This window comes from Mustela erminea, chromosome 18 (assembly GCF_009829155.1).
Source record: "Mustela erminea isolate mMusErm1 chromosome 18, mMusErm1.Pri, whole genome shotgun sequence".
In the NCBI taxonomy this organism is placed as follows: domain Eukaryota; kingdom Metazoa; phylum Chordata; class Mammalia; order Carnivora; family Mustelidae; genus Mustela; species Mustela erminea.
Genome location: NC_045631.1, coordinates 59,708,325 through 59,735,784, shown reverse-complemented (window position 1 = coordinate 59,735,784; position 27,460 = coordinate 59,708,325). Strand labels below are relative to the sequence as shown.

Below are 27,460 nucleotides of genomic sequence, written 5' to 3'. Positions count from 1 at the left end.
AATGGCTAAAATCAACAAGTCAGGAAATGACAGATGCTGGCGAGGATGCGGAGAAAGGGGAACCCTCCTACACTGTTGTTGGGAATGCAAGCTGGTGCAACCACTCTGGAAAACAGCATGGAGGTTCCTCAAAATGTTGCAAATAGAACTGCCCTATGACCCAGCAATTGCACTACTGGGTATTTACCCTAAAGACACAAACGTAGTGATCCGAAGGGGCACGTGCACCCGAATGTTTATAGCAGCAATGTCCACAATAGCCAAACTATGGAAAGAACCTAGATGTCCATCAACAGATGAATGGATAAAGAAGATGTGGTGTATATACACAATGGAATACTATGCAGCCATCAAAAGAAATGAAATCTTGCCCTTTGCGACAACATGGATGGAACTAGAGCGTATCATGCTTAGCGAAATAAGTCAAGCAGAGAAAGACAACTATCATATGATCTCCCTGATATGAGGAAGTGGTGATGCAACATGGGGGCTTAAGTGGGTAGGAGAAGAATCAATGAAACAAGATGGGATTGGGAGGGAGACAAACCATAAGTGACTTTTAATCTCACAAAACAAACTGAGGGTTGCTGGGGGGAGGGGGGTTGGGAGAAGGGGTGGGATTATGGACATTGGGGAGGGTATGTGCTTTGGTGAGTGCTGTGAAGTGTGTAAACCTGGCGATTCACAGACCTGTACCCCTGGGGATAAAAATACATGTTTATAAAAAATAAAAAATTAAAAAAAAAAGTTAGTAAATTGTAAGTTAATTTTAAACTTAACAAATGTGTAATTATACATATTAATATAAATTTAATATAAATTAATTTTGAGCCATAACTTAATTTTTACCTATATATGAATGCATCATTGAGAAACTAAACCACACGTAGACAGTTAAAATGAACAGAAGTCGTGTAATGTCAGCATGACTCCTCGTGTCAGTTGGATGTAGATCTTTCCAGGACTTTCCTTAAGCTCAGACAGACATCGCCATGTCAGTCACACAGACGCATCTTCAGGACATCGCTCTGCAACCCTCTCTTTTTCCTCAAAAGTGGCAGCGAGCAGACGCATGGCTCCGCCGGGTTCCCTCACCTGCCACACGGCCCTGCGGCCAAGGGGACACTCTGCTGGCTTTCACTTCCCGAAATCGCCGAGGCTGTGCTAACCATCCTCAGGTCCGCTCACGGCCGCGGCTCTGGGTGCAGACCCCAGAGGGCAGGGCTGCCAGGGCACCCGGATCTGCCCGCTCTGCCACCGGGGTGGTCTCTCGGTCCAAGAAGGGGCGCGCTTGGCGTGGGGGCCCCGAACCACGGGACGGCTGCTCCACGGGGCCCTGGGAAGAGGCAGCCCAGAGCGCAGAGCTCCAGGACATGCTCGTTTGCACAGAGAGAGGGGCTGCTCGAGGTCAGGAAATCCAGATTCAGGGGTGGGGGTGGGTCAGGGGCCAGAACACATCCTGCCAGGAACGCCGGGGAACTCCGTGGCGCCCGCCTACACGGCGAGTTCTTTCTCGAAGCCCCAGGGGCCCGACCTTCCTTGGCTGGGACGGCGGAGGCAGAAGGTGTCCGTACCCGCCGGGCGAGAGAGGTTCACGTGCCGAGGCTCGGGGCGCCCGCTGTGACACAGACACGGAATAAAGCACATCGGAGATGCTACAGTCCATGTATTCTCAATTTATTATCACAAGGAGTAATTCACAGTGAGGACTGCACGGAACTGTGGTCACAGAGCACCGCGTACGCCATGACCCCGTCCACACGCGGCTGGGAGCACAGGCCCGCGCGCTGACACGGACGAGCACGCGCACCGCGGGGACGGGCCTGGGCGACCACCAAAGTGGACAGGGGGGTGGTTTCCAGTACACTTTACAATAAGCATTTACGGTTTTTACAAAAACAACAAAGCTCTTGCTTTTTTAATTTAAAAAACACTGACAACAAAATTCCTTTTCACAGACACGTTAAGTCATTTGGCACATCTCGGTTTCCTTCCCAAGAACAGCGCAGATGCCGCCACCCAGACTGGAACCCGCCTCGGCGTTGCCCGACCCCGCCGCCCCGGAACCGGGAAGGGGCTGGGGCGTGAAGACCCGGCCCCCCAACCAGGTGGAAATCCTGCCCCCCTCCACTGGGTCAGTCGTTCCAGAAGGCTCTTTGCAAACTGTCCTTCAGGAAAAGGTTCATGCCCAGGAGCAGAGGGAGACGACTTTCCAGTCACCCCGAATGAAGCGCGCGAGTCCCACCGTGCATCCCGATGCGTGGCTCCCTCCTCCCCCGGGGGTCACCTGCGCAGAGCCCAGACCGAGGCGTTCATAGGGCGGCATCTGGCATCACAGCACCCAGAACCTTCTGCGGGATTCCCCAGGCATCAGATGGGCACCAGCCCCCGCTCAGGCCTTCAGCAGGGCGACCTTGTGCTCCGGAACGGAGTCCTCGCCAACGTTGTACGGCTGGGTCCCCGACTCTTGCAGCAGGCTCTTCTCTGCAGAAAATACAAGGTTCCCAAGCTCGAAAGAGACCAAAGTGAGGAAGGGCCACGTCCCAGGATGGGATGAAGGTGGCGCTTCCGAGTCCTGGGTCTCAGGGAGTTGGGTGCCCCTGGCCGGCACTCCCAGCCCAGGCAGCTTCCACCTAAGTCCCTGGCAGCGTCTCATCACTGTCCACGCCCAGATGACCCTTCCTTAGGGCCAAGTGGTCCCCTGGCACGGTCAGGCCACATCTCCCGTCTCCTGTGGGTCAGCGCCTAAGCTGCTCCCAGCAACGACACCCCGTTAAGACCCAGAAATCAGACACAGACCAAGTCCTTCAATTCCAGTTACGTGAGGTTCTAGAACAGGCAGAGCTGACCCGGGGGGAGGGAACGGAACAGTGGCTGCCCCCAGTGGGGGTCACGAGGACGGACTGACAGCACTTTCCGGAACGATGGAAATGGTGCACATCTCATCAGTGCACACCTGGCTGTACCCACCGGTCACACCTCGAGCCGCACACGAGGTGCGTGTGTCCACAGGGTACACGCCACGCGTCATTAACCCCCCCCCCAGATACCTCCCAGAACAGGGGGGCCTGCCCTCCGCTTCGCGCACAATGCCCCTGCCCCCACGCTCGCACTAGGCCGCCCCACCCTCCGGAGCAGTCTCTGTCCCGCGGTCCTGCCCCCGATCCCGCGGGCGGTGGGCCACGTGGCCGCGGCTCTCTCTCCAGGGACTCTGCCGACACCCACCTGCCTCTTCCAGGGTGGAGAAGTACTGGACACCCTTCAGGTCCGCGGACAGCAGGACACGGAGGACAGGAACCTGCGGGGCAGAGAAACTCTAACTCCAGGCGGGGTGGGGGGGCAGGGCCGCTGCTGCCCGCAGGCACAGATGGGCCGGCCCCCAGGCCCAGCACCACCGCGCGTCACAGCCTGGCCTAGCCTCCCGGCAGACACAACTTCACCTCCGCGCCGGAGGACGGAGAGAAGAAACGGGCTTTCCGCCGCGCTAGAAGTGGGAGGCTGTTCACATTCTCACTCAGGGAAACCACGGAGACGAGCGCTGCAAACCCGACAGAGAAGGTGGCACTCGGGAGTGAGCTTTGGAGCCAGCGGGCCCGGCGACCTCGCCGTAGGACCGCGGGCAGGTGGGACATGGGACCTCGGGCAGCTGCTTGGGGCCCCGGCGCAGGGATGGTAACCACACGGCCCTCACGGGCAGGCGTGGGGCGGGACAGAAGCCCGGCCAGCGCCGCTGACGCCGCCCACCTGCAGGCCCACGAGGGCGAGGGTGGCGCCGCGCCTGTGGAAGTCCTCCAGCAGTTCCTCGAGCCCCAGCACCACGGTGGAGTCGACGCTGCAGACGTGCGAGCACTCCAGGATGGCAGAGCGCGGGGGCGACGCTGCGGAGATGGGGCCACAGGTCACAAGGGGCGGGGCGGCTGCGGGAGGCCCTGGCCCGGGGCGGGGGCACGGCGAGGCCACAGGGGGCTCCGTCCCCAGCGGACAGCGGGCAGGCAGGGCTGGCAGGACCCCAGACAACAGCTGTCTGGAGACCACAGTGATTCCCCTTGGGAACAAACAGGTCCCTTTGCTCCCCTAAATCCCAATGCCCCGGACGAAAGGCTGGGTCTTTAGGAACCGAGATTGGGAACAGCCTACCCTGCTGCGTGCAGACAGCAAGCACCGGCTCGGCGCTGCCCTGAGGGAGCCTCCCGGATGCAGGAGCGGGAGGGTCGCCCCAGAGCTGAGACAAGGCTCGGGTCCTGCGGCAGCAGACTGGGGTGCGGAGACATTGGCGGCAGCAGGGCACGAACGCACCCTCCCCACTCTGCCCGCGTACCTTCCAGGGCCTGGGTGATGATCGCCTCCCGGAGGGCCTCCACCGCGGGGAAATGCAGGCCGCTGGCCGGCTGCAGGACCAGCACCGGGCCCTCTGACACCTGGGGACAGGGGACAGCGTGAGGGGAGGCACATCCGAGCTGGCAGCTGGGCTAGGGCAGCCCGACCAGGCAGGAGCCCCCAACCCACGCCCCTGGGAGTTGGGGAGCACAGGGCAGACAAGCTGGCGCATGAGAAGTCGGCACCTTCACCCAGGCCGCTGAGGCCACAGATCCCTCTCACGGGGAGAAGGGCAGGGCTGGTACCTGCATCTTGGGTCTGGCCACGGAGTGCAGCAGGATCAGCACAGACACCAGGGTCCCGGCCAGGATGCCGTACTGGACCTCCCAGAAGCAGAACAGGAACGTCACACAGAGGGGCAGCAAGTCCAGCCCTGGAAGAGAGCCGTCCGGCTGGTTAAAGCCCCCGGGGGACCCCCTGACACCGCTCACAGGCCATGTGGGCTCAGAGGCCTGTCAGCCCCGCCCCTCCCAGCCTGGTGGAGGGGCCAAGACCTGAGGGCCTGGCCCAAGCCCCTGCCCTCTGGGAGCCCATCCACAGTGCACATTTGTCAGGGGCCTGACGACAGGACTTAGGGACGGGGCCAGGCCCAGGACGCTGGGGGCCAGGGAGGCCTTGCGACCTCCCAGAGGCTGACCCTGGGCAACCAGTGACTTCTCTGAGCGCAGGACAAGGTATCCTGGTGCAAAAGGCTTGAGGGGGGGTACTTGGGGGTTCACCCAGGACTTGACCTTGACATGCATCACTCAGACGAGGCCCCCCTCCTCCTGGGGCCTCGGTGCGAGCAGGAAGCATCAGCTGTTGAGGCCACCCAGGTGCCCACGGAGGCACAGCAGCGCCCGTCTCGGGGCTGTCCCAGGGACGTGTGGGCTGAGAACCACCTAGAACCACCACTTCCCTCACCTGGTGACTCCGGGGGGGCCGACGGCAGAGGAGCCCACGAGCCCCATCCCTCCCCCAGAACAGACACTTGCTCCAGGGAAGGCCCTGCAGGCGCGGAGGGTCCCGACCACTGTGACTGGCCCAGGAGCTGGGACTGCTCTGTCGGGACAGGCCGGTCACCCTGGAAGTCTCCCGTTGTCCCCCGGCTGGACCCGGCTTGGGGCTGGGAAAGGAGCAGCCGGCGAGGAGAGAGAGGAGCGGAGGGGGCAGGGAGGGGTGCGGGAGAGGCGGGGAGGGGAGGAGGTTTGGGGGAGGAGGGAGGGTGGAGGGGTGCGGGAGGAGGGGGAGCAGCGGGTACCCTGTCAGCTGCAGGCTCGCTCAGCACCTCACGGAGCTGGTCTGGGGCTCCTGGTGGCCTGAGGGGCTGAAGGACGCCCTGACCCACGGCCGGCAGCGGGACCACCTCCCAGGACAAAGCCCGCCCAGCTCCAGCCCGACCGCCTGGGTCGGCAAAGGCCGTGGGGGAAGAACCCGGGACGCGTGTGTGCGCGAGGCAGGCGAGGGCACACGTACTCTTCACGCGCCACAGCGTCCCGAAGACCCTGGTGTCGAACAGCGGGGCCACAGCCATGATGATGACGGCCGCCAGCGCGGACTTGGGGATGTAGTAGAACAACGAGGTCAGGTAGTTCAGCGACAGCAGCACCAGGACGCCTGTGGGGACACGGGGTGCTCGTGACCTCCAGCCCCGCCCCCCGCACGCAGTCCGGGCACAAGGGGGGTGCTCACCTGTCACCAGGCCCCCTGCCGGGGTGCACACCCCCGACTGGGCATTCACAGCCGTCCTGGAAGGCAACAGAGGCCGTTAGTGGCTGTAGGAGCCCGGGAGAGCAGGGAGGCCAGTCTCCCGGGACAGGAGCGCCTGCCAGGGGACGTCACGGCCCCGCAGACACTGGTGCTGGCCTCGGCACACTGCTCGTGCAGCAGGAGCAGGTAAAAAGTTTTATCACAAGGGAACAGAGCTTTTATCCCACAAAGTGGCCCCCGGCCCTGCTGTACACACTCCCCACGTAACCTCTGGTAACTCCGATGTGGCCCCCGCCATGACGCCTGTTTGCAAGGGGGACACTGAGGATGCCCTGGGGCCCCTGGGATGCAGAGCTGTGGGGGTGTCGGGGGGCCTGGTACTCAGGGTGGGGCCAGCGGGTCCAGGGATCTGGGCCCTGCAGGCTGAGGTGTCCACCCCCTCTCGGCCCCACATCACCCTCTGCCTCGCGAGGGGCCATCAGTGGCACTGCGCTTGTGGACGCTTGTGCGTGACCCTCCCCTCCTTCTGCAGGCAGAGGGCAGTGGTTCCTGACCCCACTTCCTTTATTTAGGAAGGCACCCGCCAGGACACACACGGAGCACGGCCACGGGCTGGGAACATTTTAGGAGTAAACCACAAGGCCATCAGAGAAAACCACGTGAGATCAGGAAGGGCGGCAGAGCAGACCCCCTCCTGCCTGCCACGGGTGCCGCTGATCTAGAGACGCAGCTGCTGGCGGGCTGACCTCGGCCCCAGAGGACAACAAAGTGGGATCGAGATGTGGGCAAGGACCGGGCAGGCTCTTTGAGGCGGACACGGACCCTCAGGCCTGGGCTGGGACCCCCTCCCCTGCCCCCGAAGCACAGAGAAGGAAGGACACGGTCACTCACCGTCCAAAGCTGCCGGTGACCGGGTAGGAAGAGACGAGGGAGCCCAGCACGTTGGTGAGGCCTGGGAAGAAAGCCGAGGGAAGAGGTTTACCCAGGAGAGAGAAGGGTTTGACACAGACTGGGGGGGGTAGAGAAAAGGAGGCCCAAAACCAGGGAGAAAACAGAAGACATGAGCCCAGAGAAGTCACCCCGGGGACCTACGTCTGTGTCTGTGTGCCTGTCTCGGGGAAGGGAAGACAAACCATGATCTTTGCCAAATTCATGGACCCTCCCTTTAACGTAACTTCGGCCCCAGGCCTGCCCGGTAAGCTGAACACCTTTCCCCACTTTCCCCCCTCCCCAGGAGGGGCTGAGCACACTTAAGGCTGCCCAGAGGCTGGCTGCCCACCCGCCGCACCCGAGTGCCTCCAGGCCATAGTCTTCTCGTGAGATGACCAGCTAGGGCAGAAGGTCATGGTTAACAAGGGGTCCGCCCCCGTGACGCTGACCCAGCCCCACCTGACGGAACCTGGCTGGGCCCCAGGACCGGAGAAAATTAGCCCACATTCAGCGCAGACAGCCCCACCGGCATGTGGCTCAGCCTGGCACCTTCACAAAGACCACGGAGGGTCACAGGGAGCAAGCTAGTCCTGGCCAACTGCACATTGCCAGCCACCAGGGTGACGCCCGCCAGCACGGGCTCAGAGATGAGCGCCCCCAAAGCTCCTGTGACCCATCCTGGGGCTCCATGCCCTCCGCTGTCGGGAAACCCAGCAGCTCCGGTCCAAACTGCTGCCATAAGGGAGGGGCCGGGGTGGGGCAGGGGATGGGGGGACGGGGCAGGTTCCCGTGGACTCTGCCGGGAAGGCACCTGGTGCCGCTGCCCGCTCTGAACCGCGCCCACCTCACCAGGAGCAGGAAGGAAAGGCAGAGAGGCCTGGTGCCCACAAAATCAAACAGTCATGATAGCAGAAATGAGCACGCACGTCACACCCTCACAATGAATCACCAGAGAGGCTGGATTCATGCAGACAACACCGGGATGCCACGCACAGGCTGTCCACGCTGGGGCCTCCCCGAGTCTTCATGGAGCTGCCTGCCGGCCTGGAGGGAGGCCCTGGGGCGGGGGGCCTGGGCAATCAAGTCCAGCAAGTCCCACCTGGCCACGTTCCTCAGCGATCTGACCCCAGGGGGGACATTCTGAGCGTTCCTTGACAGAACAAGGCTACAGCCCTCGGGGCTGGGCAAAGAGCCAGCGCTGGACAAGCTGCAGCCAGCAGGGACACCACAGGTGACCCGCCTGCTCCCAGCGATCGTTTACGGGTGAATCAACGCGAGCCTTTTAAAGGGCCCAACTCGGGGCCAGCTCTGCTCCTTGGACCTCTCCACTACCACCCCCGGGACCTGCGCGGCTCAGGCAGACACAGAGACGCACACTGGGCCTCAGAGAGCCGCCGCGGGGCGCTTACCGATGGCCAGCAGCTCCTGGTTGGAGTCGACACGGTAACCACCTTGAGAAGCTACAGACAAAGAACAATAAAAACGTTGTCACTAGACACCTGTCACCGCTGAGGAAACATTCATGGAATGAAGCCCTCACATTCCGAGAAAGGGCAAGGCTGGGAACGCTGTAGGCGTTGTGGGCCACTCTCTGTCCCGACAACTCGGCGCCTATCGTAGCCGGAAGCTGGCATGGGGACCCGTGAACGCATGAGCAAGACCACGTTCCAGGGACACCACCTTCTGTAAACACGGAGACACCAATTCACGCGCTTCTTGTACGTCACAAAATCTTAATCTTCTTTGGAAACTCTTTTCAAACGTTTAAAAACGTAAAAACCGCCCCTGGGCCGCAGGCTGTGGGTCTCCAGCCCCGGTTTCAGAGAACAAGCAGCTTCCACGGTCGGACACGACGTCCAGTGACTTCAGAAGAAAACAGCTTCAAAGCCCCAAGTGGCATAAACGCTATGAGGTGCAGAATCCAGAGGGCCCCGAAGCCCCCCGCCCCGGGGAAAATCATCGGAAAAACAGAAACTGCGCAAGGCAGATCTGATCGGCCCGTGCGGCGGGTCAGGGTGCAGCCGCTGGGGGCTAGTGGTGACAAGCCCGCGAACGCCCATCAGGCACGCGTCTCCAGGAGGACGGGAGACTCGAGCCGTGGGCACAGGCAGACCCGGTCTACAGGGCTGCAGCCATGTACGTGCTGTTCACTGGGTTCATCTTCAGAACTGACCCACAGCCCAGGACCACGGGCATGTGACCATCACAGCACCAAAGGAACGAGTCATCCACGTGCACAGCATGAAGCCGGAGGCCCCGCAGACCCGAGGGAGGGGCCGCGCAGGGACGAGCAGGCTCCGGAGAAATCCGAGGTCTGCGAGTCAGTGGGCATTTAGGCAGATTAATGCGTCCCGGCACCCTAGGGGCGAGGAGGGCTCAGGCGTGCTCCGCCAGCTGGGAAGAGCACACCGCTAGGTTTTTAGGAATTTGGGGAACCTGTCAGACACAGCCCTTACCATCTATTAGGAAAAACTTTCAAAGACATAAGTCATATAAAAAATAAAGAAAAACTTAAACCTCATCCCTTCCTGAGCTACTATGTTTTACCATGACCCACGAAGCTATTTAACCCCCCGTGTCCAGTGGGTGGAAGCTGTGGCGTCTGTCCCGAGATGAGACTGTTCCGGCCCCACCATCCGCTGGGACGCTGCCGGCGGGGACAGGTGGGAGACACGCTGACGCCACAAGAAAGGCGATGGCGAGACACAGGCCCTTCTCCTCCGGGCAGCAGCAGAGCGACCATCACACACGTTACCAGCCACTGCCGGATGGCGGTTTTCGTCATACACGCGCTTCTACTACGCTGTTAAATACACGAGCACGCGTTCCATCGATTGAAAACTCAAGCTGTTAAAAACCAAAGCGGATAAAAGCAAGCAAGAGGGCAGGCCAGCAAGGCCAGGACACCACCGGGGGGCCGGGACGGCGGGCAGCTTACCGAAGGACTTGGCCACCGCAATGCTCTCCAGGAGACCCATGAGGGGCACCACGGCCAGCCCAGCCCCCATGTCCTGAGGGGAGAGGGGACAGCAGCTGAGCCTCCAGGGAAGGTGAGGAGGGGCCGGCCAGGCAGTGACCCACCAAGGCCAGCACAGGCTCGTCACATCTGACCCGAGGCCGAGCTTCAGCTGCAGGGCTGGGAGCTCACCCTCCGGGCCGGACGCAAAGCAGAGCACCGACCGCATCCCTGCACTGCCGGGCCCACAGCGCGAGGAGCACCCTGGGCTCAGGCCAGAACACCAAACGTGGCGTCCCTTGAGGTCCTGCTGTCAGGACCCTTTCGTGCCTGTCACTGCACCCAGAGGTGCCCCATCCCAGGGACTCAGCGGTCCCAGCTGGGCTTGGAGCTCCTCGTTACAAGGTGCAGACCCAGGCCCGGAGACCACCGCAGCTCCGCCCGGCAGGCCTGGCTCCCCTCTCCACCCACCTGCACCATCTCGGCGAAGGAAACTGTCCCGTTGGCCGTGGTCACGGAGAAGGGCGGAATCCGGACGGGAGGGAGCCCCTCGGCAGTCTGCCCCGTTAGAATGAAAGGCTGGTATCCGGTCACCTCAAAGGAGTACGCGACCAGGGCGGCAAAGGAGACCACCAGCGCGTTGCGGGCTAGGACAGAAGGAGACCTGCCGGTGAAAGCTGGCTCCTCTGGGCGACGGGGCAGTAAATACACGTGAGGAAGCACGACACCCGTCCCCAGCCACCACCACCCCCGACACTCCAGCCAGGAAATGCCGCACACACCAGCGACCGAGGGGCAGGCAGGGACAGGGGATGGCCTGGCAAACGCCAGAGCATGGAGCAGGTCCACAGCGACACATACGGCTACCGTGTCATCAACGGGTCACCCCGGGTCCCACCTCTCGGCTCCCGCCCCAGTGGTGCTGGCTGTTTGCCTTTTTATTTTTTTGAAGGTTTTATTTATTTGAGAGAGAGGCGAGAGCGTGTGCGCATGACTGAGCTGGGGGTGTGGAGGTGCGGGGCGCGGAGGTGGAAGGAGCGAGTGAGAGAATCCCAAGGAGACCCCCACTGAGCGCGGGGCCTGACACGGGGCTCGATCCCACCACCCTGAGAACAGAACCTGAACCAAAACCAAGAGGTGGAGGCTTAACCGACCGAGCCACCCAGGTGCCCCCGTGCTGGCTTCTTAAATGGGGGGGATATACCTCTCCCCAGAATCAGACCCCATTACCCAGTGAGCTCTCAAAAGGCTACATCACAGCCTCATCACTGACGTTGTCGTTGGGACAACAGCTTCAGCAGCTTAAAACCTTCCAGGATGGAAACCCAGGCTCAGCCCCAGATGGCTCAACCCGCCCCATGTGGTCTGCGTGTTTTCTCCATCAGGGACCAGCCAGGGCTTCCCGGCCTCACACCGGGATGTTCTGAACCAGCTCATCCTTCACCAAGGCAGGCCGTGCCCCGCAGGCATTCGCTGGCCTCGCTGGCCTCCCCCACCAGGTGCCTGCGACAGCCCCATCCGGGAGTCTCAATCAGAAATGCCTCCGGACACAGCAAAGGTCCCTGGGAGTTGAGATCGGCCATGCTCGAGCATACTGGACGTCGCTCTCCACCCGGGCTGTGGCTCGGAGCCCGCTGGCAAGCTTCAGTACCCCGGTGCCCGGGTCACACCCAGACCAGGGACGGCAGAACCTCGCAGGTGCGGCCCGGTGCGCAGGACAGCCGCGGCCAGAAGCCCGCTCACCTGTGGTGGCCGTCCAAACCAGCCCGTGGCTGAGCCGCACGCCCGGGGGCATCTCCGGGTGCACGGGGGGCACGTGGTCCCGCATCAGCTTCAGCACCAGCAGCAGCAGCACGCACACCAGCCCCAGCACGGCATCACCCGCCCTGCGGACGGACACAGGTCACACCCTGGCTGGCCCCGGGCACACACCTCCACCCTCCCGTCGCCTCTTCTACCGGAAGACCTTCTCTCCCGATGGCGCGCCTCGCTCTTCCCTAAGCCACATGCATCCCTGTTCTACATCGCAGCTTTATTCAACACTCAGTGACATGCAGGCCGGGGAGTCGAGGCCCCGAACGCGACGGTGGTAGGACTAGAGGCTCCTATTAACAGCCACGTAGCCCTGTGGCCACAGGTGCTGAGTCTGTTCCGGAAGGTTCATGTTTCACAGCCTGGCTCTCCGGCCTGTCAGTCTCGATTCCCCTGCCCCCACCCCCGCCCCACAGCTAGGAGGACCGCGTCTGCATGTCCTGGGCCAGGGAGCCCCGGGTTCAGCTGGATTCAGCCCCGGGAAGCCTTGCAGCCGATCAGCAGTGGAGGAAAGGACAGTGGGTCACAGGTGTCCCCGCTCCCTCCCAGCAGCTCCCGAGACCACAGCGACCTCTTGCTCCTCCGGCCACCGAGGCGTCCTGGCTTCCGGCTGGGCCCCTCTAGGAGCATCTCCTGTCTGTTCTTCATCCGAAGAAGGCGCACGAGTGGCGGTCCAGCTCTCATCCCCTCTCCCTGCACGTTCTGTCTGCACCTGCCTCCCCTGCGCCGTGTGCTCTCCTCACAGCGCTACAAACCTTCAGAGACACCCCGGCTCTTCCTCTGCACAGGGCCCTCCCCCACCTACCACCCACGGAATCTGAGTGCAGGGGCCTCGCGGACCGGCTCCTGACCCTGTCAGAGCTTCCGAACCTCGGGTGTGCGCCCCCACTCCCTGGGGCCCTGTCAAGCCCTGACTGATGCAGCAGGGCTGCCCGCGGCTGAGACTGCGTTTCTAACCCGCTCCCCGGACTGAGACTGCGTTTCTAACCCGCTCCCCGGACTGAGACTGCGTTTCTAACCCGCTCCCCGGACTGAGACTGCATTTCTAACCCGCTCCCCGGACTGAGACTGCGTTTCTAACCCGCTCCCCGGACTGAGTCTGCGTTTCTAACCCGCTCCCCGGACTGAGACTGCGTTTCTAACCCGCTCCCCGGACTGAGACTGCGTTTCTAACCCGCTCCCCGGACTGAGACCGTTTCTAACCTGCTCCTCAACGCCTGCTGGTGCTGCTCTGGGACCCAGTCTGGGCGGCCGGGCCGCAGGGGACTGGAATGCATGCCAGCTGGTGGGGGAACGGGGTGGGGCCTGGGACAGGCTCCAGAGGGAATCGAGGACCCCACGGTCGGCAGGTACCTGATCTCTCCGACCTTGCGGAACGTCTGATACACTTGCAGGAAAAACTGCCTCGGGATATCCTGCAGTCCCAGGAGGTTCTGTCCAAACACAGAAGGAGTGAGACAACCTTCCCCTGCAGCATCTCAGCACATCTCAGCCCCCTTCCGGGGCACAACCCAAGGCTCCCTGGGAACCATCTGCCCATTCCCAAAGCTCCCAGGGGCAGGAGATCAGAATTATCCTCCAACGAAAAGGCATTTCACATTCAACAGTCAACGACACTTCTTGGTGAATAATTCTCCCTTGTGAAAAAATCAGCCTAAGTCATCTAAAAAAGAGAGACCAGGACATCCCTGTCCTGGTCCACAGTCCAGGTCACTGTGCCTGCCCCATGGACCCCACTGCCCTTGACACGCCCCGCACCCCCTTGCCACTGGTCTGAGGCCCACCTGCCGGGTACTGCTCCCCTAGAGGGAAAATCAGGTGAAGCTTTGGGCAGAACCACCAGGGGCTCAGAGGGCCTCCAGCAAGGGGACACAAGCAGGCAGGGTCCTTGGAGGGGAAAAGGGGCTCTCCTCTGTGTTTTAATTCTTTATCCCACTTGAGAATGGGTGTGGAGTGTTAGCAGGATGGTTGAGGCCCAGACCCCCACAAAGTCAGATTCCAAGATCCCAAAACCCATGCACACAGCCTGAACGGGGACAGACTCCAGGGTGGAAACACTAGATTCTGGGACCCAGGGAGCTCCTGCCAGGGCAGGTCAGGAGAACCTGTGATTCCTGACCCCCACCCTGGCCCAAGGCTCTCAGATGGCTGTTGTGACTTAGTCAAGATGTTAAAGACTTAAGAGACCTAGCGTTGCCAACCACCCGTACACAAAGAAGCTACCTTCTATATGTTCTAACTGCAAAGGACACCGTTTCAGAGTAAAAGACAGATTATCCCATTAAGCAGCACCCGCCAGGCTCACCCTAACACACGTGCACACGCCACACGCACACGTCCGCCGCACCTAAGGGCTTCCCTCCTCTCTCCCTTGCAGGGGCATCAGGACAACCCAAGGCAAGGGAGGGTCTAGCCCAGCATCCGGCATCACAGGAGCACAGAGAAGGTCCGCCCCTTTCCTCTGGCTCGCCAGGGAGGCTGTGCGGGGCCAGCCCTGACCACGCGAGGTATCCCTCAGCGAGGGAGTGCAGACAGCAGGTCCTGAGACGGGGCAGGCCATCGCCTGCACACCTGGCTCCACTCCGCTCTGCACAGCCCCCTGAGCACTCACCTACTTCTGCACAGAGCACGGGGCTGGCCAGCTGCAAAGCAAAACCACCCCTGTGCTTCGGGACCTCAACCCCCGGTGAAAAGAAAACAGTCGCTGGTGATAACTAGTTCCGGGATTTCTTACAAATTCTCCTTAGAGATTTTACTTATTTATTCAGAGACAGAAAGACAGAGAAAAAGTGCGAGTAGGGGGAGGGGCAAAGGGAGACGGAGAGAAAACCCCAAGCAGACTCCGTGCTCAGCATGGAGCCCGATGCAGCTCAATCCCCGGACCCTGAGATCACAAACTGAGCTGAAATCAGGAGTCGGACGCTTCACCGACTGAGCCACCCAGGTGCCCCCCGATTCGGTATTTCCCAGATGCCAAGTCTCCTTACATTTCTGTTTCTAACACCACCTGTAAGAGAGCACCTGGCTGGCTTAGTCATGAAGCATCTGACTTCGGCTCAGGTCGTGGTTTCAGGGTCCTGGGATCGAGTCCGGCGTCAAGCTCCACGCCCGGCCGGGAGTCTGCTTCTCCCTCTCCCTCTGCCCCACTCACTCCGCTTGTACTTGCTCGCTCTCTTAAATAAATAAAATCTTAAAGGAAAAATACCGAACAAAATGGAGAAAAAAACATTAAAATGAAATCCAGCTAAACGAGCACGAGCACGGGAAGACCAACTTGATCGTCAACATGTCAACAGGACGTGGACGGCCCGAGGCCACGCTGGCCAGGGGGGTAGGGAAGGCAGCAGAACCGAATCGCCCTGTGAGGCAAACCAAGCACACTGGCCCCCAAACCCCAACAGGGGCGAGGCTGTCGCTGCCGGTCACCCCAATAACCTGTCGTACTGTCCCACCGGCACGCAGCATCTCCCCCGAGGGCTGCCGGGATCCGTGGAGACCCACGGGAGCACCTTGTGGTCTGAGGTTTGGAAGAGCAACACATCAACTGGCCCGCACAGAGGGAAGCCAGCCTCTGTCCCGCGACCCAGGAGGGGCCTGGCTGCCAACCAGCGTGCCTACCTTGATCTGCCCGAAGCCGATGGTGACAGTGGCAGCGGAGGTGAAGCCTTTGATGACGGGGTAGGAGATGAAGTCCAGCAGGAAGCCTGGCGGCCGAGAGGGGATACTGAGCTGGCGGCCCCAGCTCTGCCCAGTCCCAGCAGAGGTGGGTGGGTGTGGGCTGGGAGAGGTGGTTTGGTGGGAGTGTGGTTGGGGACAGGTGGGCCACACACCCTGTTTGGACTGGTCTGGACGGTGGGGAAGGGAGGCTAGGGTCTGAAGCCCTGGGCACACAGGCACAGGGCAGGTAAAGAAGGGAAGGCCGAAAGCCAAGGCCTCTCCAGGAGGCAGGTGCCTGGTAGCCCCGGGCAGGAAGGCCTGAGAGTCTCACCCAAGTGCAGGAAGCCCATGGCTAGCTGGATGCAGCCGGACAGGAAGGCGAGCAGCACAGCGTAGGCGGGCTCGTGGAAAGTGTAGAAGGAGACCAGAAGGGACATGATGGCCGTGGGGCCCAGCGTCACATCCCGGGAGGTGCCCAAGAAGAAATACACGAAGCATCCCATGAAGGCAGAGTAGAGGCCATACTGGGGGCGGGGGGAGACAGCACTAAGCATCGAGGTGGCACACAGGGGGCCCCCAGTGTCCCGGGGGGAGATGTCTGAGCACAGGGTCTGTGGAGGCCGTCCCTTGGCGGGCACAGCAGTGCACACAGGGCAAAGCGCTCGCCCTCCGTGAACACAGTGTGGACCCGCAGCGACCAGGGGCCTCTCTCTACCTGCACCCAGCTGGGTGTCAGCAGGGACACAAGGGCCAGGGCGCTTGCTCAGTCTGTGGGCCTAAGAAAGCGCTCTTGAGACCACAGTGAGTCGTCCTGCCCCGATGGACACCCCAGAACCAGCTCAGTTATAATTATGACAAGAGCAGTGACGAGGCTCTGCACCTGCCCAAAGGCCATCACGTGCTACAGACTGTACACCGAGATTTCTGGGGCCCCACGGGGCTGGGTCCTGGCGGCCGGCTTGTCTGCAGCGGAGATAATACATTCCCACCTGCTTCCGGGCAGCGGCTGCAGTGGGGGTGGGGCAGGGGCAGAGATCTCACCTGGGGCGGGAGTCCAGCCACCTCCGCGTAGGCCAGCGCCTGGGGAACCACCGTGAGCCCCACCGAGAGGCCCGCGACCAAGTCCATCTTCAGCCACCGCAGCGAGTAGTCGGGCAGCCAGGCCAGGATGGGCAGCCGCCTCTGCACGGCCGCCAGGGAGCAGCAGCGGGTCTGGGGGGCCATGCCGGCACCCGACGGCCGGGCCTGACCCAACGCCTTCACAGAGGAGGGCATGCCTGGGGGCAACAGGACCAGCGGTCAGGGTCTGGGCTTGGTGGGATGTAGCAACCGAGCGGGGTCTGGGGCCCCGGGAGAGGCACAGGGGTCTCCCGAGGGGTCTGAGCCACAGGGATTAAACACGCCCTTTCGCTGCTCTGAAAGGCACCCACACCTGGGCACGAAGGGACCGTAAGAATAGCTGTCGCCCCCCACCCTGGCGCCTGCTCACTGCTCCCCCTGAATCCCACCTGCCCCAGCCGCGGCTGCCGGCTGTCCACGGACCTCGGCCGGAAAAAGGCGATACACGATTTCTCCGTGAGAAGCGCAATCGCTAATTAGACCCCGTCTCTCCCCCCCTCCCCCAACCCCGAGATAATTTAACTCTTTCTCCTCCCCCACGGATTTAACCCGGAGCAGCGCGAGGAGCGGCAGGTCCACGGGGGCTCCCTCGCCCCGCGGGGTGGGGGCTGCCGCCGCCCCGGGCGCCCCCGGCGTGCCCCGCGCACAGGGCCGGCTCCACCCTCCACGGCGGGCTGCGGCGCGGGCGGTGCGGGTCTCCCAGCCCGAGGCCGCGCCCCACCCCCCACCTGTGGCTCTCTCGTCCCGCAGGAGCGCCCCGGGACTGAGCGGGCGCGGGGACAGCGTCCGAGGCCGGGAATTCAGGACGCGCCACAGCCTCTCGGGTCCCGACCCACAGCCGCGCGCGGAGCCGGCCCCAGACCGCCCCGCACCCCGCACCCCCCACCCCGCCCCGGCGCTGGACGCAGCCCCCTCCCACCCACGAAGACGCTTGCCCCGGACCCGCGGTCTCCGGTGGGGACCCCGCGCCGCCTGACCGCTCCGGCAAGGCCGAGGACGGCGGGGACCGGCGGGGACGCCGTGGGGAAGGGTCCCGCTGGAGGAGCCCGCCCCCTCGGGCCCCGCGCCGCCCCGGCGACCCCGGCCCGTCCCCCGAAGCTCGCCTTCTCCGCCCCGGGGCCCGGGCGCCGGGCGCCGCTCCCCGCCCGCCGCGGACTCACCCGGCGCCGCAGCTCGGGGTCTCCGGGCGCCGCCGCAGCTCGGGGTCTCCGGGCGCCGCCGCAGCGGGGTCCGCAGAAACCGCAGAGGGAGGGGGAGGGAGGAGAGAGGGGGCGGAGCCCGGAGCCCACGTGACCCCGGGGCGGGACCTGGCGCGCGCGTGACCACCGGGGGGGCGGGGCGGTCGCGCACGTGACCGCGGGCGGGGCGGGGCCGGAGCGGCCGCCATGCACCGCCGAGGGCCGGCCTGCGGGCTGCTGCTGCTGACCCTGGTCCTCTGCTGCTGGCACCGGGCGCGTCCCCGGAACGTGCTGCTGCTCCTCGGTGAGTGCGTCGCCGCCGCCCGTCCGGCGAGCCCTGCGCCCCTTCGCGTCTGCGCCTGCGCTCCCCGCTGACCCGGCTCGTTCGCGGCCGCCCTGCGGAGGGAGGCAGGGGCGGCCTCGCCCACCGCGGGTCCCGCCGGCCTCCAGCACCCCCGTGCGGCCCCGCCCTGACCCCCACCCCACGCTGCCCAGCTCGGCGGGGCCTCGGCGCGGGAGCATGAGCGGCTCTCCGGAGCTCAGCGGGGTACAGCCCTAGAGGGGCTGCCGGCGAGGGGCGGGTGCCCAAGTCCGCAGGGACCAATGCGTGCGGGGCGGCCCGCGCCCCTCCCCTGCCCTGGGGGAGCCCTGCAGGTTTGTTTGCAGACGCGGGAGCGCTGTGCTCCGATTCTGGCTGAAAAGCGCAGCCCCCCCCACCCCACTCCCTCTCCCCTAACCGCAGCCCTTCCTCCAAATCACAAGTTCCCCCCGCGCCCTGCTCTTCACGAGACTTGGTGCCCAGGGTCCGGCTGTCACAAGACGGCCCTGTTCTTTCCTCTTTTGAGGTCTGGAGATCTGCCAGACTCACTCTTTCTGATTAACTTTGTGGTCTCCAAGCAGGCCTGTCCGCTGATTGTAGCATGAAACAGTTCTCCCCGACTCCCATCGGCTCCTCCTTGCTGGGGACACGGGTGCAGAAACCCGACCTCCTGTGGCCACAGCGGAGCTGGGACCCCCGGCTCCTGCCCACTTCCTAACAGGGTTGCCTGAGTACCGTGTCCTCGGGGTGCCCGTCCCTCTGGACATCCATCCCAAGCAGCTGTCATGCCGCCTTGGTCGTGCCCACCTGGGTATGCCGCTTGCATGGGCTTCCCTGGCCCAGGCCACCCCGGCCTCAGCGTCTCTGCCTTCCTCAGCGGACGACGGAGGCTTCGAGAGTGGCGCCTACAACAACAGTGCCATCAGCACCCCACACCTGGACGCCTTGGCCCGCCGCAGCCTGACCTTCCGCAATGCCTTCACCTCCGTCAGCAGCTGCTCCCCCAGCCGAGCCAGCCTGCTCACCGGCCTGCCGCAGGTGAGGGCCGCGGGGGGGGGGGGGGGGGGGCAGGAGGAGGGCATGGGAGAGGGAGCACCCCTCCCTGACCGCTGCTGGGACGTTCTCTTCCCCGCCGCCCGAGCCCTGGCTCCCCTGTTCCGTGTGACTGTGAGCGGAGCACTATTTGTGCACCTCGATCGTCTCAGCCGGTAGGTGGGCTCGTGATGACACCTTGTTTGTGGGATCGTTACGGGTGGGCCAAGCTCCTACTTCATACATAAAGCGCCCAGGAAGGCAGGAAGGTGTCCGACACGCTCTCGCCCGCCCAGTGTTGACTCGTGTTACAGTGTCGCTCAGGAGCCCGAGGACCGGGAAGAGCTGCGCTTCCCCCGTGTGTTGTGCTAGGACACGCACAGCGCAGAGCTCACCCTTTCACCCCTCTGCGGGCGTCCCCCTCGCTCACGCTGTGGTGTAGCTGTGGTCCATCTGTCCATCTCCAGAACTTCCTCATCTTCCCAAACGAAAGTGGGGTGCCCGTCAACACTGCTCCTCACCCCCTCCCCCAGCCCTGGCGGCCGCTCCTCCCCTGTCCGTGTCTCTGAACCTGGTCACTCCAGTATCTCATGTAAGTGGAGTCCCGCAGTATGTGTCCTTTTGTGACGGCCTTTCTGCCCTGAGCGTGGTGCCCTCCAGGTCCCCCCATGCCGTAGCACAGAAGAGCCTGCCTTCTCGCAGCTGAAAGGCCCGACTGCGTTCTGTCGTATGGATATGGCCCGTGTTGTGCACCTGTCCCCCTGTCCCTGGACACTAAGGTGGCTCCTGCCCGTGACGATGATGAATAGTGTTGCTGTGAACAGGGGACACGTTGTCTCATGACTTCGTCTCATGGCGAGCCGCTGTGTCTTGTATGTCCCCATCCGAGTCTGATGCCCACCTGGAGAGGCAAGCTGTGACCACTGCCCAGCCCCCCTCAGTCCCCTGAAGGCTCCTCAGGCCGCTGTGGGCCACAGGAGTGAGGACAGGGCTGCCCCATCTCACCTTAAGTCTTTTTCTAGTCTGACTTTGTGATGCGTCGACTGTATTTTTGGTGCTGTAAAAAATGCAGTTAATCGAGGTCTGGTGCTTTTTCTTCCTGCTGTGGTGTGCGCCCATGACCAAAGAGCTGGCAAGTACAGGTAGACAGGATGAAAATAAAGGCCCCCCGTTATCACGGGTGCGCTTTCCCACTGTGTTTCCTGCCGCTGTCCGGTGAAGCGGGTGGGGCTGGGGGAGGCGGTGGCCTCTCTGGGGGTGCTGGCTGCTGGGGCTCCGGGGCGGGGGGCCTGGGAAGGGGCGGGCTGAGAGAGTGGGAGTGGGCAGGGCAGGCCCAGCCTCATGGGCGTCCCCCCGCAGCATCAGAATGGGATGTACGGCCTGCACCAGGACGCCCACCACTTCAACTCCTTCGACGAGGTGCAGAGCCTGCCACAGCTGCTCAGCCAAGCCGGCGTTCGCACGGGTGAGGAGCCTCGTGCCGCAGTGGGAATGGGCCCCGGCGGCGAGACCTGGTCCTGAGCCGCCCTCCGCCCCACGTCTCATCCTCAGAGCACCCCACGGCCGGGGCCTTCTCCCTGGGCCCTGGGTCTGTGCGAACAAGGGCCTGGGCTGACCTCATAGAGGCCACTCCAGGGCACGGGGCTTGGGGGTGGAGGAGGGCATTGGGATACCGTGGGGACCTGGCAGGCCTGTGTCCCCACCTCCAGGCATCATCGGGAAGAAGCACGTAGGGCCCAAGACGGTGTACCCTTTCGACTTTGCGTACACGGAGGAGAATGGCTCCATCCTCCAGGTGGGACGGAACATCACCAGAATTAAGCTGCTGGTCCGGAAGTTCCTGCAGACTCGGGACGACAGGTGTGAGGGGGCCCCGTCCCCTCCCTCGCACGGCCAGATCTCTGGGCAGTGAACCTGTGATGCACACCCAGAGTCTTTAGCTGGGATCTTTGGAGGCCCCAGGTAGAGGAGGGGGGAGGGGGAGAAGGCTCCAGAAACTCAAGTTAAAAGGAAAGGAGGCATGGGGAAGTTGAGGCAGACGCTCCCAGGGAGACTTCCAGTTCCAGAGGAGTGAGCAGTGCTGCGGGCTGTGCCCTCCTAAAGGTCGGGGCTCTCCAGAGTAGAAAGCCAGGTGGCGCGTCTGTCGGCTGACCTCGGGACTCAAGCCCCCCCTCTCTGGGCAGGCCCTTCTTCCTCTACGTCGCCTTCCATGACCCTCACCGCTGTGGGCACTCGCAGCCCCAGTACGGGGCCTTCTGTGAGAAGTTTGGCAACGGCGAGCGCGGCATGGGGCGGATCCCAGACTGGACCCCGCGGACCTACGACCCACGGGACGTGGTGGTAGGAGAGAGCCCTTTGCAGTATTTCCCAGATGCTCCTGTGCCCTTCCTTCTCCGTCTCTTAAATCCAAGGGCTTGGCCGCCCTGGCCCCGGGTGTGTGATTTTGAGCACCTTTAAGAGGAGACTCCGTGACTCACTGGATCCGGGTTCCCGTCTGCAGAGCCGGGAGAGGGAGGCGTCGGGATGTGGAGTGGCGTGTCCAGGAGCAGGGGCGTCCTGGGCTCAAGCGTGCATTGGTGGAGGGTGGTCTTGGGCCCTGGGAGGAAGGCTGGCTCCCTGGTGTCCTGCCCCAGTTCAAGGACTGGCCACCCCCCCCCCCACCGGCCCGTCTGCCTGTTTCTCGCCCTGACCCTGCACCCACACGCCCCTCCAGGTGCCGTACTTTGTCCCGGACACTCCCGTGGCCCGAGCTGACCTGGCGGCTCAGTACAGCACCATCGGCCGCATGGACCAGGGTGGGTTCGAGGAACCCGGGCGGTGGCGTATGCCGCAGTGTGGGCCCCCGTCCCAGACCAGAGCTCTGAAGTCACTGTGTCAACAGGACCGTGTCCCCCCGCAGGCCCTAGGGGACAGGACAGTCCTGCCTCTTTCTAGCATCGGGTGGCCCCAGGCGTTCCTGGGCTCCACGCCACACCCCCCCCATCTCTGCCCATCTTCACAGCCTCTCGCGCGCCTCTCAGTGCTGCTGCCTTTTTTTTTTTTTTAAGAATTTATTATTTATTTGACAGAGATCACAAGCAGGCAGAGAGGCAGGCAGAGGGAGAGGGGGGAAGCAGGCTCCCTGCTGAACAGAGAGCCAATGCGGGGCTCGATCCCAGGACCCCTAGCCCCCAACCTGAGCCCAGGGCAGAGGCTTAACCCACACGCCCCGATCTCAGTGCTTCTTCTGTAAGGACACTTGTCATGGGTTCTAGGGTTCTCCTGGCCACGTCGAGATGATCTCCTTGAGATCCTTGATGACTGCATCTGCAAAGATCCCTTCTTCAAACGGGGTCATGTTCCCAGGTTCCTGAGAGTTTATCTTTGCAGGGACCACCATTCAGCCCCCACAAGAGGTTGGAACCTTTATAGCGTCCCTGTTGGTCCCGTGAGTGGATGTTGACCTAGAGAGGGGGCAGGCATAGGAGTCCTGTCTTCCAGCCACCACCAATACTGCCCTGGTTATCCCCATGGGACAGGCATGAAATTCCAGAAAACAAAACAAAGCCAGCGTCCGGCTGGTAGCGGCTGCGTAGGACGGCATGGACGTGCTAAGGGACGCCCGGCGCCCCGGCCTGTTGCAGGACTCGGTGCCGGGTGGGACAGCAGGGGGCAGGGCCCAGCAGCCGGAGGAGGAAATGTGTGAGCCACGCACATGCCCGGCCCCGCGTGCCCGGCTGTGGCTGAGCTCTGCTGTCCCTTCTGCACTCCCAGGGGTTGGACTCGTGCTCCAGGAGCTGCGCACGGCAGGTGTCCTGAATGACACCCTAGTGATCTTCACGTCCGACAACGGGATCCCCTTCCCCAGCGGCAGGACCAACCTGTACTGGCCGGGCACAGCTGAACCCTTGCTGGTGTCGTCCCCAGAGCACACGAAACGCTGGGGTCAGGTCAGCGAGGCCTACGTGAGCCTCTTAGGTACGGCTCTGCTGCTCACGCAGGGGCAGGGGAGGGGGAGGTGAAAATTCGGGGGCACCAACAAGTCTGGACAGTGCTCACTCTGCTGCCTTACGTGGTTCCCACACCCCCTGGGCAAGGAAGGGACGGCCACCCATTCCACAGATGCAGTCCGGAGGATCAGAGAGGGCAGGGCAGCTGCCCACTGTCACACAGCTTGTGAGCACCGAGCTAGGATTTTAGCTTGGGTCACGGTCTTTGAGGCTGTTGCTCCTCCCACAGGCCCACAGGTGAGTGTCACACCGTCACACCGCACACAGAGCTTGTTAACTCCGCCCCCCAACACACACACCCAAGGCCCCGCCCCCAGAGTGTCTGACACTGTGGATCTGGGGTGGGGCCCGAGAATTCACATTTCTGACAAGTTCCCGGGTGGTACTGATGCTGCAGGCCCCACGCCACCCCCGCTTTGAGGGGTCAGGGCAGCAGGGCCCACATCTCCCTTTATTTCCAAAGCACAAGTCAGGGAGCCCTATGGCCATAGCACAGGGCAGGAATCCACGAGCCCCCCCGTGGGGGCTTCCTTACTGATCCAGAGGATTCTGGTACGATCCTAAATATCACCAAGCGGGGGCCTCTTGTTAAAGGCACTGTGTCCTAGAGGGCCAAGATGACCGTGCCAGGTGTGGGACCTAGTGCAGCTCCTCCCTGTTGGTGATCCTGCGTGCGAGGCGGCCCAGCAGCATTGCAGAATGGCTTGGGAGTCAGAGCGGCTTGGGGGCTGGAGGGCCACGGTACTGAGACACAACCTTCTCTCCAGATCTCACGCCCACCGTCTTGGACTGGTTCTCCATCCCCTACCCGAGCTATGCCATCTTTGGATCAAAGCCTGTCCGGCTCACTGGCCGGTCCCTCCTGCCGGCGCTGGACGCAGAGCCGCTCTGGAACACCGTCTTCGGCAGCCAGAGCCACCACGAGGTCACCATGGCCTACCCCATGCGCTCCGTGCACCACGGGACCTTCCGCCTCGTGCACAACCTCCACTTCAAGATGCCCTTTCCCATCGACCAGGACTTCTACGTGTCGCCCACCTTTCAGGACCTCCTGAATCGCACCGTGGCCGGCCGCCCCACGGGCTGGTATAAAGATCTCCACCGCTACTACTACCGGGAGCGCTGGGAGCTGTATGACAGGAGCCAGGACCCCCACGAGACCCGGAACCTGGCTGCCGACCCCCGCTACGCGCAGGTCCTTGAACTGCTGCGGACCCAGCTGGCCAAGTGGCAGTGGGAGACCCATGACCCCTGGGTGTGCGCCCCTGACGGGGTCCTGGAGGAGAGGCTCTCCCCCCAGTGCCGGCCCCTCCACAACGAGCTGTGAGCATCCTTGGGGGCACCTGGGTGGCTGTCCCAGACCGGGTCCCCACGCGCCCCATGGGAGGAGGGCTCTCCCTCATGCTGGTGTCATTCGGCCGCTGCCTGGAGGGGAGCGGGTGTGTGCCCTGGCCCTTCGTGCCCCCGTGACAGGGGACACTGCTGTCCTTGCGTCTGAGCCGGGTCTCAGCACGGGAATTCCAGGGGATCCAGGAACAGGGTGGGGCCCCCAGTCTGTGACAGGTGAGGATGGTCGTGATCGGGTCGGGACCTGGGGCTTGAGGTCCTCCTCCCTCCTCGGGGCCCCCACATGTCCTGTATCCTTCGCCTGAGAGGAGACGGGGCATCCGGATGTCGCATGGGTGGCAGGAGGGTTCAGACTACACTCCGTGGAGGGACACAGTATCTGCCTTTTATAAATCTCTGGTTTTGAAAAAACCTGTGACCAAGCCTGGGGCTTGTTTTGCTTTGCCCCTCGGTCACGTTCCTGACCCTGGCTGGGTTTCTATGAGGCCACTGATTCCTGGTGGGCTCCCTGCACGCCCAGTTTCAGTCCGTGGTCTGTAGGCCAGACTCGTCCTTTTTGGATGTCCGAGGCTGAAGAGCCTGTCCTCTGGCTCGGGCCGGCTCTGTCCAGCTGGACATGGGGCTGTGGCATGGGTGTTGCCCACAGATGCTCCAGCCCTGCCTGGCGTCCCCCTGCTGTCCCTGGTCACAGAAGGTGTCCCTGGAGAGCCTAGAGCTCGGGGGCTTTTTCCCTTGAGTGGGTGGGCTTCCACCCTCCCCTCCCCACAAGTCCGCCCTGGGGGCACGATGGAGAGCCACAGTGCCCGGTGCCGTAAAGCTTTGTATTTCAGTAAAACACGCACAAGGTTATTTTCTGGCTTATTTACAGTCACGCCTGCCTCAATCCCAGAGCAGCTTCTGGGGCACTTGGGTTCAGGGGCGCCGCTGCCGAAATGGCGGTCAGTCTGCTACAGTGGGGGGCAAGGCCAGGGGGCGGGGGGCCCAGGAGTGCTTGGCCCGGCCATGCCCACGTGTCTCCTGAGCTCTGGAGGTGGAGTAAAGGCTCTTTACTGCCCCATAGAGGGGGGCAGATGTGGGGCTCGGGGCAGCCCGGCCCGTGTGCGAGGGTGTCTGTGGGTGGCCTCTCCAGGGCGCCCCCACGGGCACACCGGGTCTGGTGGCCACCAGGCAGAAACCCACTGAAAACACTGTTTCCGTGCCTGGGAAACCGTATCTCCCAATTGGTACACACGACTCTCCAAACTCGAGCCCCTGAAGCAGCTCTCTGGCCGCTAAGGCAGTCCGTGAGATTACCTCACCAGGGGTCCTGTGCCTCCGCTCTGGGCGGGGGTGCCAGTGACTTCGGGGGCACCAGGGCTACCAGCCTCGTGCCTCAGGAGCTCGGGAACGAGCCCTTCGGCACCCTGAAATGCAAAAGGGGAGATCGGGGCCAGACAGGTGGTTTTCTGGAAACGTCTACAGGAGACGTGTTCTCGGGGCCTCTGGTTCGGACACGGCAACCAAGCCTTGGAGGAGACGGCGTGGCAGAAAAGTGGGCAGACGGTTCGAATGCCTGTCTGTGACCTGCACAGAGTGGGGTTCAAGGTTGGGCCCCAGCGGGAGAGGGGACGAGATGCCCAGAGAGCTGGGCTCGGGCGAGCACGCCCGAGGCTGTGTCCACGAGGCTGAGCTCAAATCACAGGGACTCAGAAGTCCCCGCGGCCCCTGGAAGGGCCCCGGCGCCGTCAGCGGGGGCTCTGCTCCGTCCACACGACCTTCCGCTGCTCGTCCCTGATGGCGAAGCGGACGCAGCCGAGCAGCGTCTCCAGGTCACTCCAGCCGTCGGGGGCCAGGCTGCCGTACAGACAGGGCGCTCCGTCCAGCGCGGCCTCCTCCTGCCTGCCCGCCTCCAGGAGCTGCTCCTCCGACGTGCCGAGCCGCTGCAGGGCCTTCCTGCACAGGCCGGACATGGGACACGCTCAGGGAGAGCCGCGCACTGGCTGCCCGGAGCGGGCCCAGCTCGGAATCCCAGGGGACCGGCGTGCGGACCCCCCCCAACTCCTGGGGGCCGAGTGCCCCACAGAGGAGACACGAGTTGGGCCCCAGGTGACTTGCAGTGATGGGGGGTGGGGTCTGGTTTACATGCTCAGCGACAAGTCGGCGACAGGACGTCGTCAACCGAGTACCGGTTTCCAGCCCCGTCCTCGCCTCACGCGGCCGGGCTGTCAGCGGCGTGTAGCCCACTGGACACGTGCCCCGAGTCAAGGCAGGTTCCAGGTCTCGCCTCACCGTCCCCCAGGCTGTCCCCGGAGGGGAGAGCAGCAGGTCCTTTGTCCCAGAAGATGTGGGGGAACCGCCCTGTCATGCTTCCAGGAGTTCCTGGAGCCCCCCACCCCCGCGTGGCGCCAGGTGCAGACCCCAGGCCAGCCCCCGGGGCCACACCTACTTGAGTTTCTTTGCTGCTCTCTCGTTGATGGGGATGTGGATGACGATGGGGAAGATCTCCATCCTGTGCAGGGCACAGATGCTGTCCAGCCGGACGTCCAAGAGGGCGTGGGTGTTCTGAGGGGGACAGTGAGGAGATGGGCCAAGGTCCTCGGCCTCGACGGCGGCAAGGGAACCCACACCCCAGAGGGGCGGTGGGGAGAGAACCCAGGGATGCTCTGGTGTCCAAGGGCGCTTGCTCTACCAGAGTCTGTCCCTTCGGTTTGTCAATCTGAGCCGTTGGGGCGGAGGGAGACTGCGGGCCAGACCCCGCGGGGTCAGAAGGCTCCGTCAGCCTCTGCCGGGGTAAAGGTTGGGAAGGGGGCGTCTGGCTCTGGCGCCCAGCTGGGCCTGGCCCTCTTAGCTCCCAGAAAGCTACACGGTTCACGGTGAGCTATTTTTCATGTTCACGTGGGCCTCAAATCACGGACTGTTCCCTCATCTTACTCGTTACCTGACAAATACTATTCAGCATTCCCTGTATCGAGGAACCAGGCCTGGGGACATTAAGAGGCTGGCCCCAAGTCCCCTGGCTCTGAGAGGGCAGGGTCAGGGCTGGACCTTTCTGCACCCCTCCCTCTGAACACCGGGC

At 63.1% G+C, this 27,460-nt stretch overlaps 3 protein-coding genes across 20 annotated transcripts in view; 1 reads left to right on the top strand and 2 right to left on the bottom strand.

Annotated features, from left to right (window-relative positions):
* Nucleotides 1-1,656: 1,656 nt before the first annotated feature.
* Nucleotides 1,657-17,827, bottom strand: SLC26A11 (solute carrier family 26 member 11). Of its 8 annotated transcripts, none has more exons than XM_032322006.1 (18): nucleotides 17,731-17,827; nucleotides 16,463-16,702; nucleotides 15,753-15,945; nucleotides 15,383-15,468; nucleotides 13,118-13,197; nucleotides 11,696-11,838; nucleotides 10,424-10,599; nucleotides 9,935-10,007; nucleotides 8,406-8,456; nucleotides 6,958-7,018; nucleotides 6,049-6,104; nucleotides 5,833-5,973; nucleotides 4,623-4,700; nucleotides 4,319-4,418; nucleotides 3,745-3,878; nucleotides 3,441-3,538; nucleotides 3,226-3,298; nucleotides 1,657-2,484 (listed from the first exon to the last, which is right to left on the bottom strand). In XM_032322006.1, exons 2-18 carry the CDS (start codon nucleotides 16,694-16,696, stop codon nucleotides 2,393-2,395), a joined length of 1,869 nt encoding a protein of 622 aa, XP_032177897.1. In that variant the 5' UTR covers nucleotides 16,697-16,702; nucleotides 17,731-17,827; the 3' UTR covers nucleotides 1,657-2,392. The 8 variants fall into 8 exon arrangements, 6 of the variants coding, with proteins under 6 accessions (XP_032177897.1, XP_032177903.1, XP_032177901.1 ...); XM_032322012.1 differs by having other exon boundaries at nucleotides 16,463-16,698; nucleotides 17,701-17,766; XM_032322010.1 differs by lacking the exon at nucleotides 3,441-3,538 and having other exon boundaries at nucleotides 3,745-3,892; nucleotides 4,313-4,418; nucleotides 17,731-17,826.
* A 46-nt stretch (nucleotides 17,828-17,873) lies between these two features.
* Nucleotides 17,874-25,254, top strand: SGSH (N-sulfoglucosamine sulfohydrolase). 2 transcript variants are annotated; one of them, XM_032322014.1, is made up of 9 exons: nucleotides 17,874-18,022; nucleotides 18,915-19,075; nucleotides 20,429-20,534; nucleotides 20,779-20,929; nucleotides 21,253-21,409; nucleotides 21,783-21,864; nucleotides 22,823-23,026; nucleotides 23,171-23,295; nucleotides 23,826-24,229. In XM_032322014.1, the coding sequence occupies exons 1-9, from the start codon at nucleotides 17,926-17,928 to the stop codon at nucleotides 24,111-24,113; spliced, it is 1,371 nt and encodes a 456-aa protein (XP_032177905.1). In that variant the 5' UTR covers nucleotides 17,874-17,925; the 3' UTR covers nucleotides 24,114-24,229. The 2 variants fall into 2 exon arrangements, with proteins under 2 accessions (XP_032177905.1, XP_032177904.1); XM_032322013.1 differs by lacking the exon at nucleotides 23,171-23,295 and having other exon boundaries at nucleotides 17,875-18,022; nucleotides 23,826-25,254.
* A 90-nt stretch (nucleotides 25,255-25,344) lies between these two features.
* The window catches only part of CARD14 (caspase recruitment domain family member 14), a 28,513-nt gene continuing 26,397 nt past the window's right edge, over nucleotides 25,345-27,460 (bottom strand). For all 10 annotated transcript variants that reach the window (XM_032321998.1, XM_032321999.1, XM_032321997.1 and 7 more), the window contains 2 exons: nucleotides 26,831-26,946; nucleotides 25,345-26,337 (listed from right to left, as the gene is read on the bottom strand). In XM_032321998.1, coding sequence (XP_032177889.1) covers nucleotides 26,130-26,337; nucleotides 26,831-26,946 — 324 coding nt within the window. In that variant the 3' untranslated portion in view covers nucleotides 25,345-26,129. The remainder of the gene's footprint in view (nucleotides 26,338-26,830; nucleotides 26,947-27,460) is intronic.

Coding starts and splice junctions, on each gene's coding strand:
- SLC26A11 (XM_032322006.1), bottom strand. CDS start 16,696: ATGCCCTCCTCTGTGAAGGCGTTGGGTCAGGCCCGGCCGTCGGGTGCC. Junction 8,457..9,934: donor TGCGGTGGCCAAGTCCTTCG/GTAAGCTGCCCG, acceptor CTTTGTCTGTAG/CTTCTCAAGGTGGTTACCGT. Junction 2,485..3,225: donor CTCCACCCTGGAAGAGGCAG/GTGGGTGTCGGC, acceptor TATTTTCTGCAG/AGAAGAGCCTGCTGCAAGAG.
- SGSH (XM_032322013.1), top strand. CDS start 17,926: ATGCACCGCCGAGGGCCGGCCTGCGGGCTGCTGCTGCTGACCCTGGTC. Junction 19,076..20,428: donor TGCTCACCGGCCTGCCGCAG/GTGAGGGCCGCG, acceptor GTCCCCCCGCAG/CATCAGAATGGGATGTACGG. Junction 20,535..20,778: donor CCAAGCCGGCGTTCGCACGG/GTGAGGAGCCTC, acceptor CCCCACCTCCAG/GCATCATCGGGAAGAAGCAC.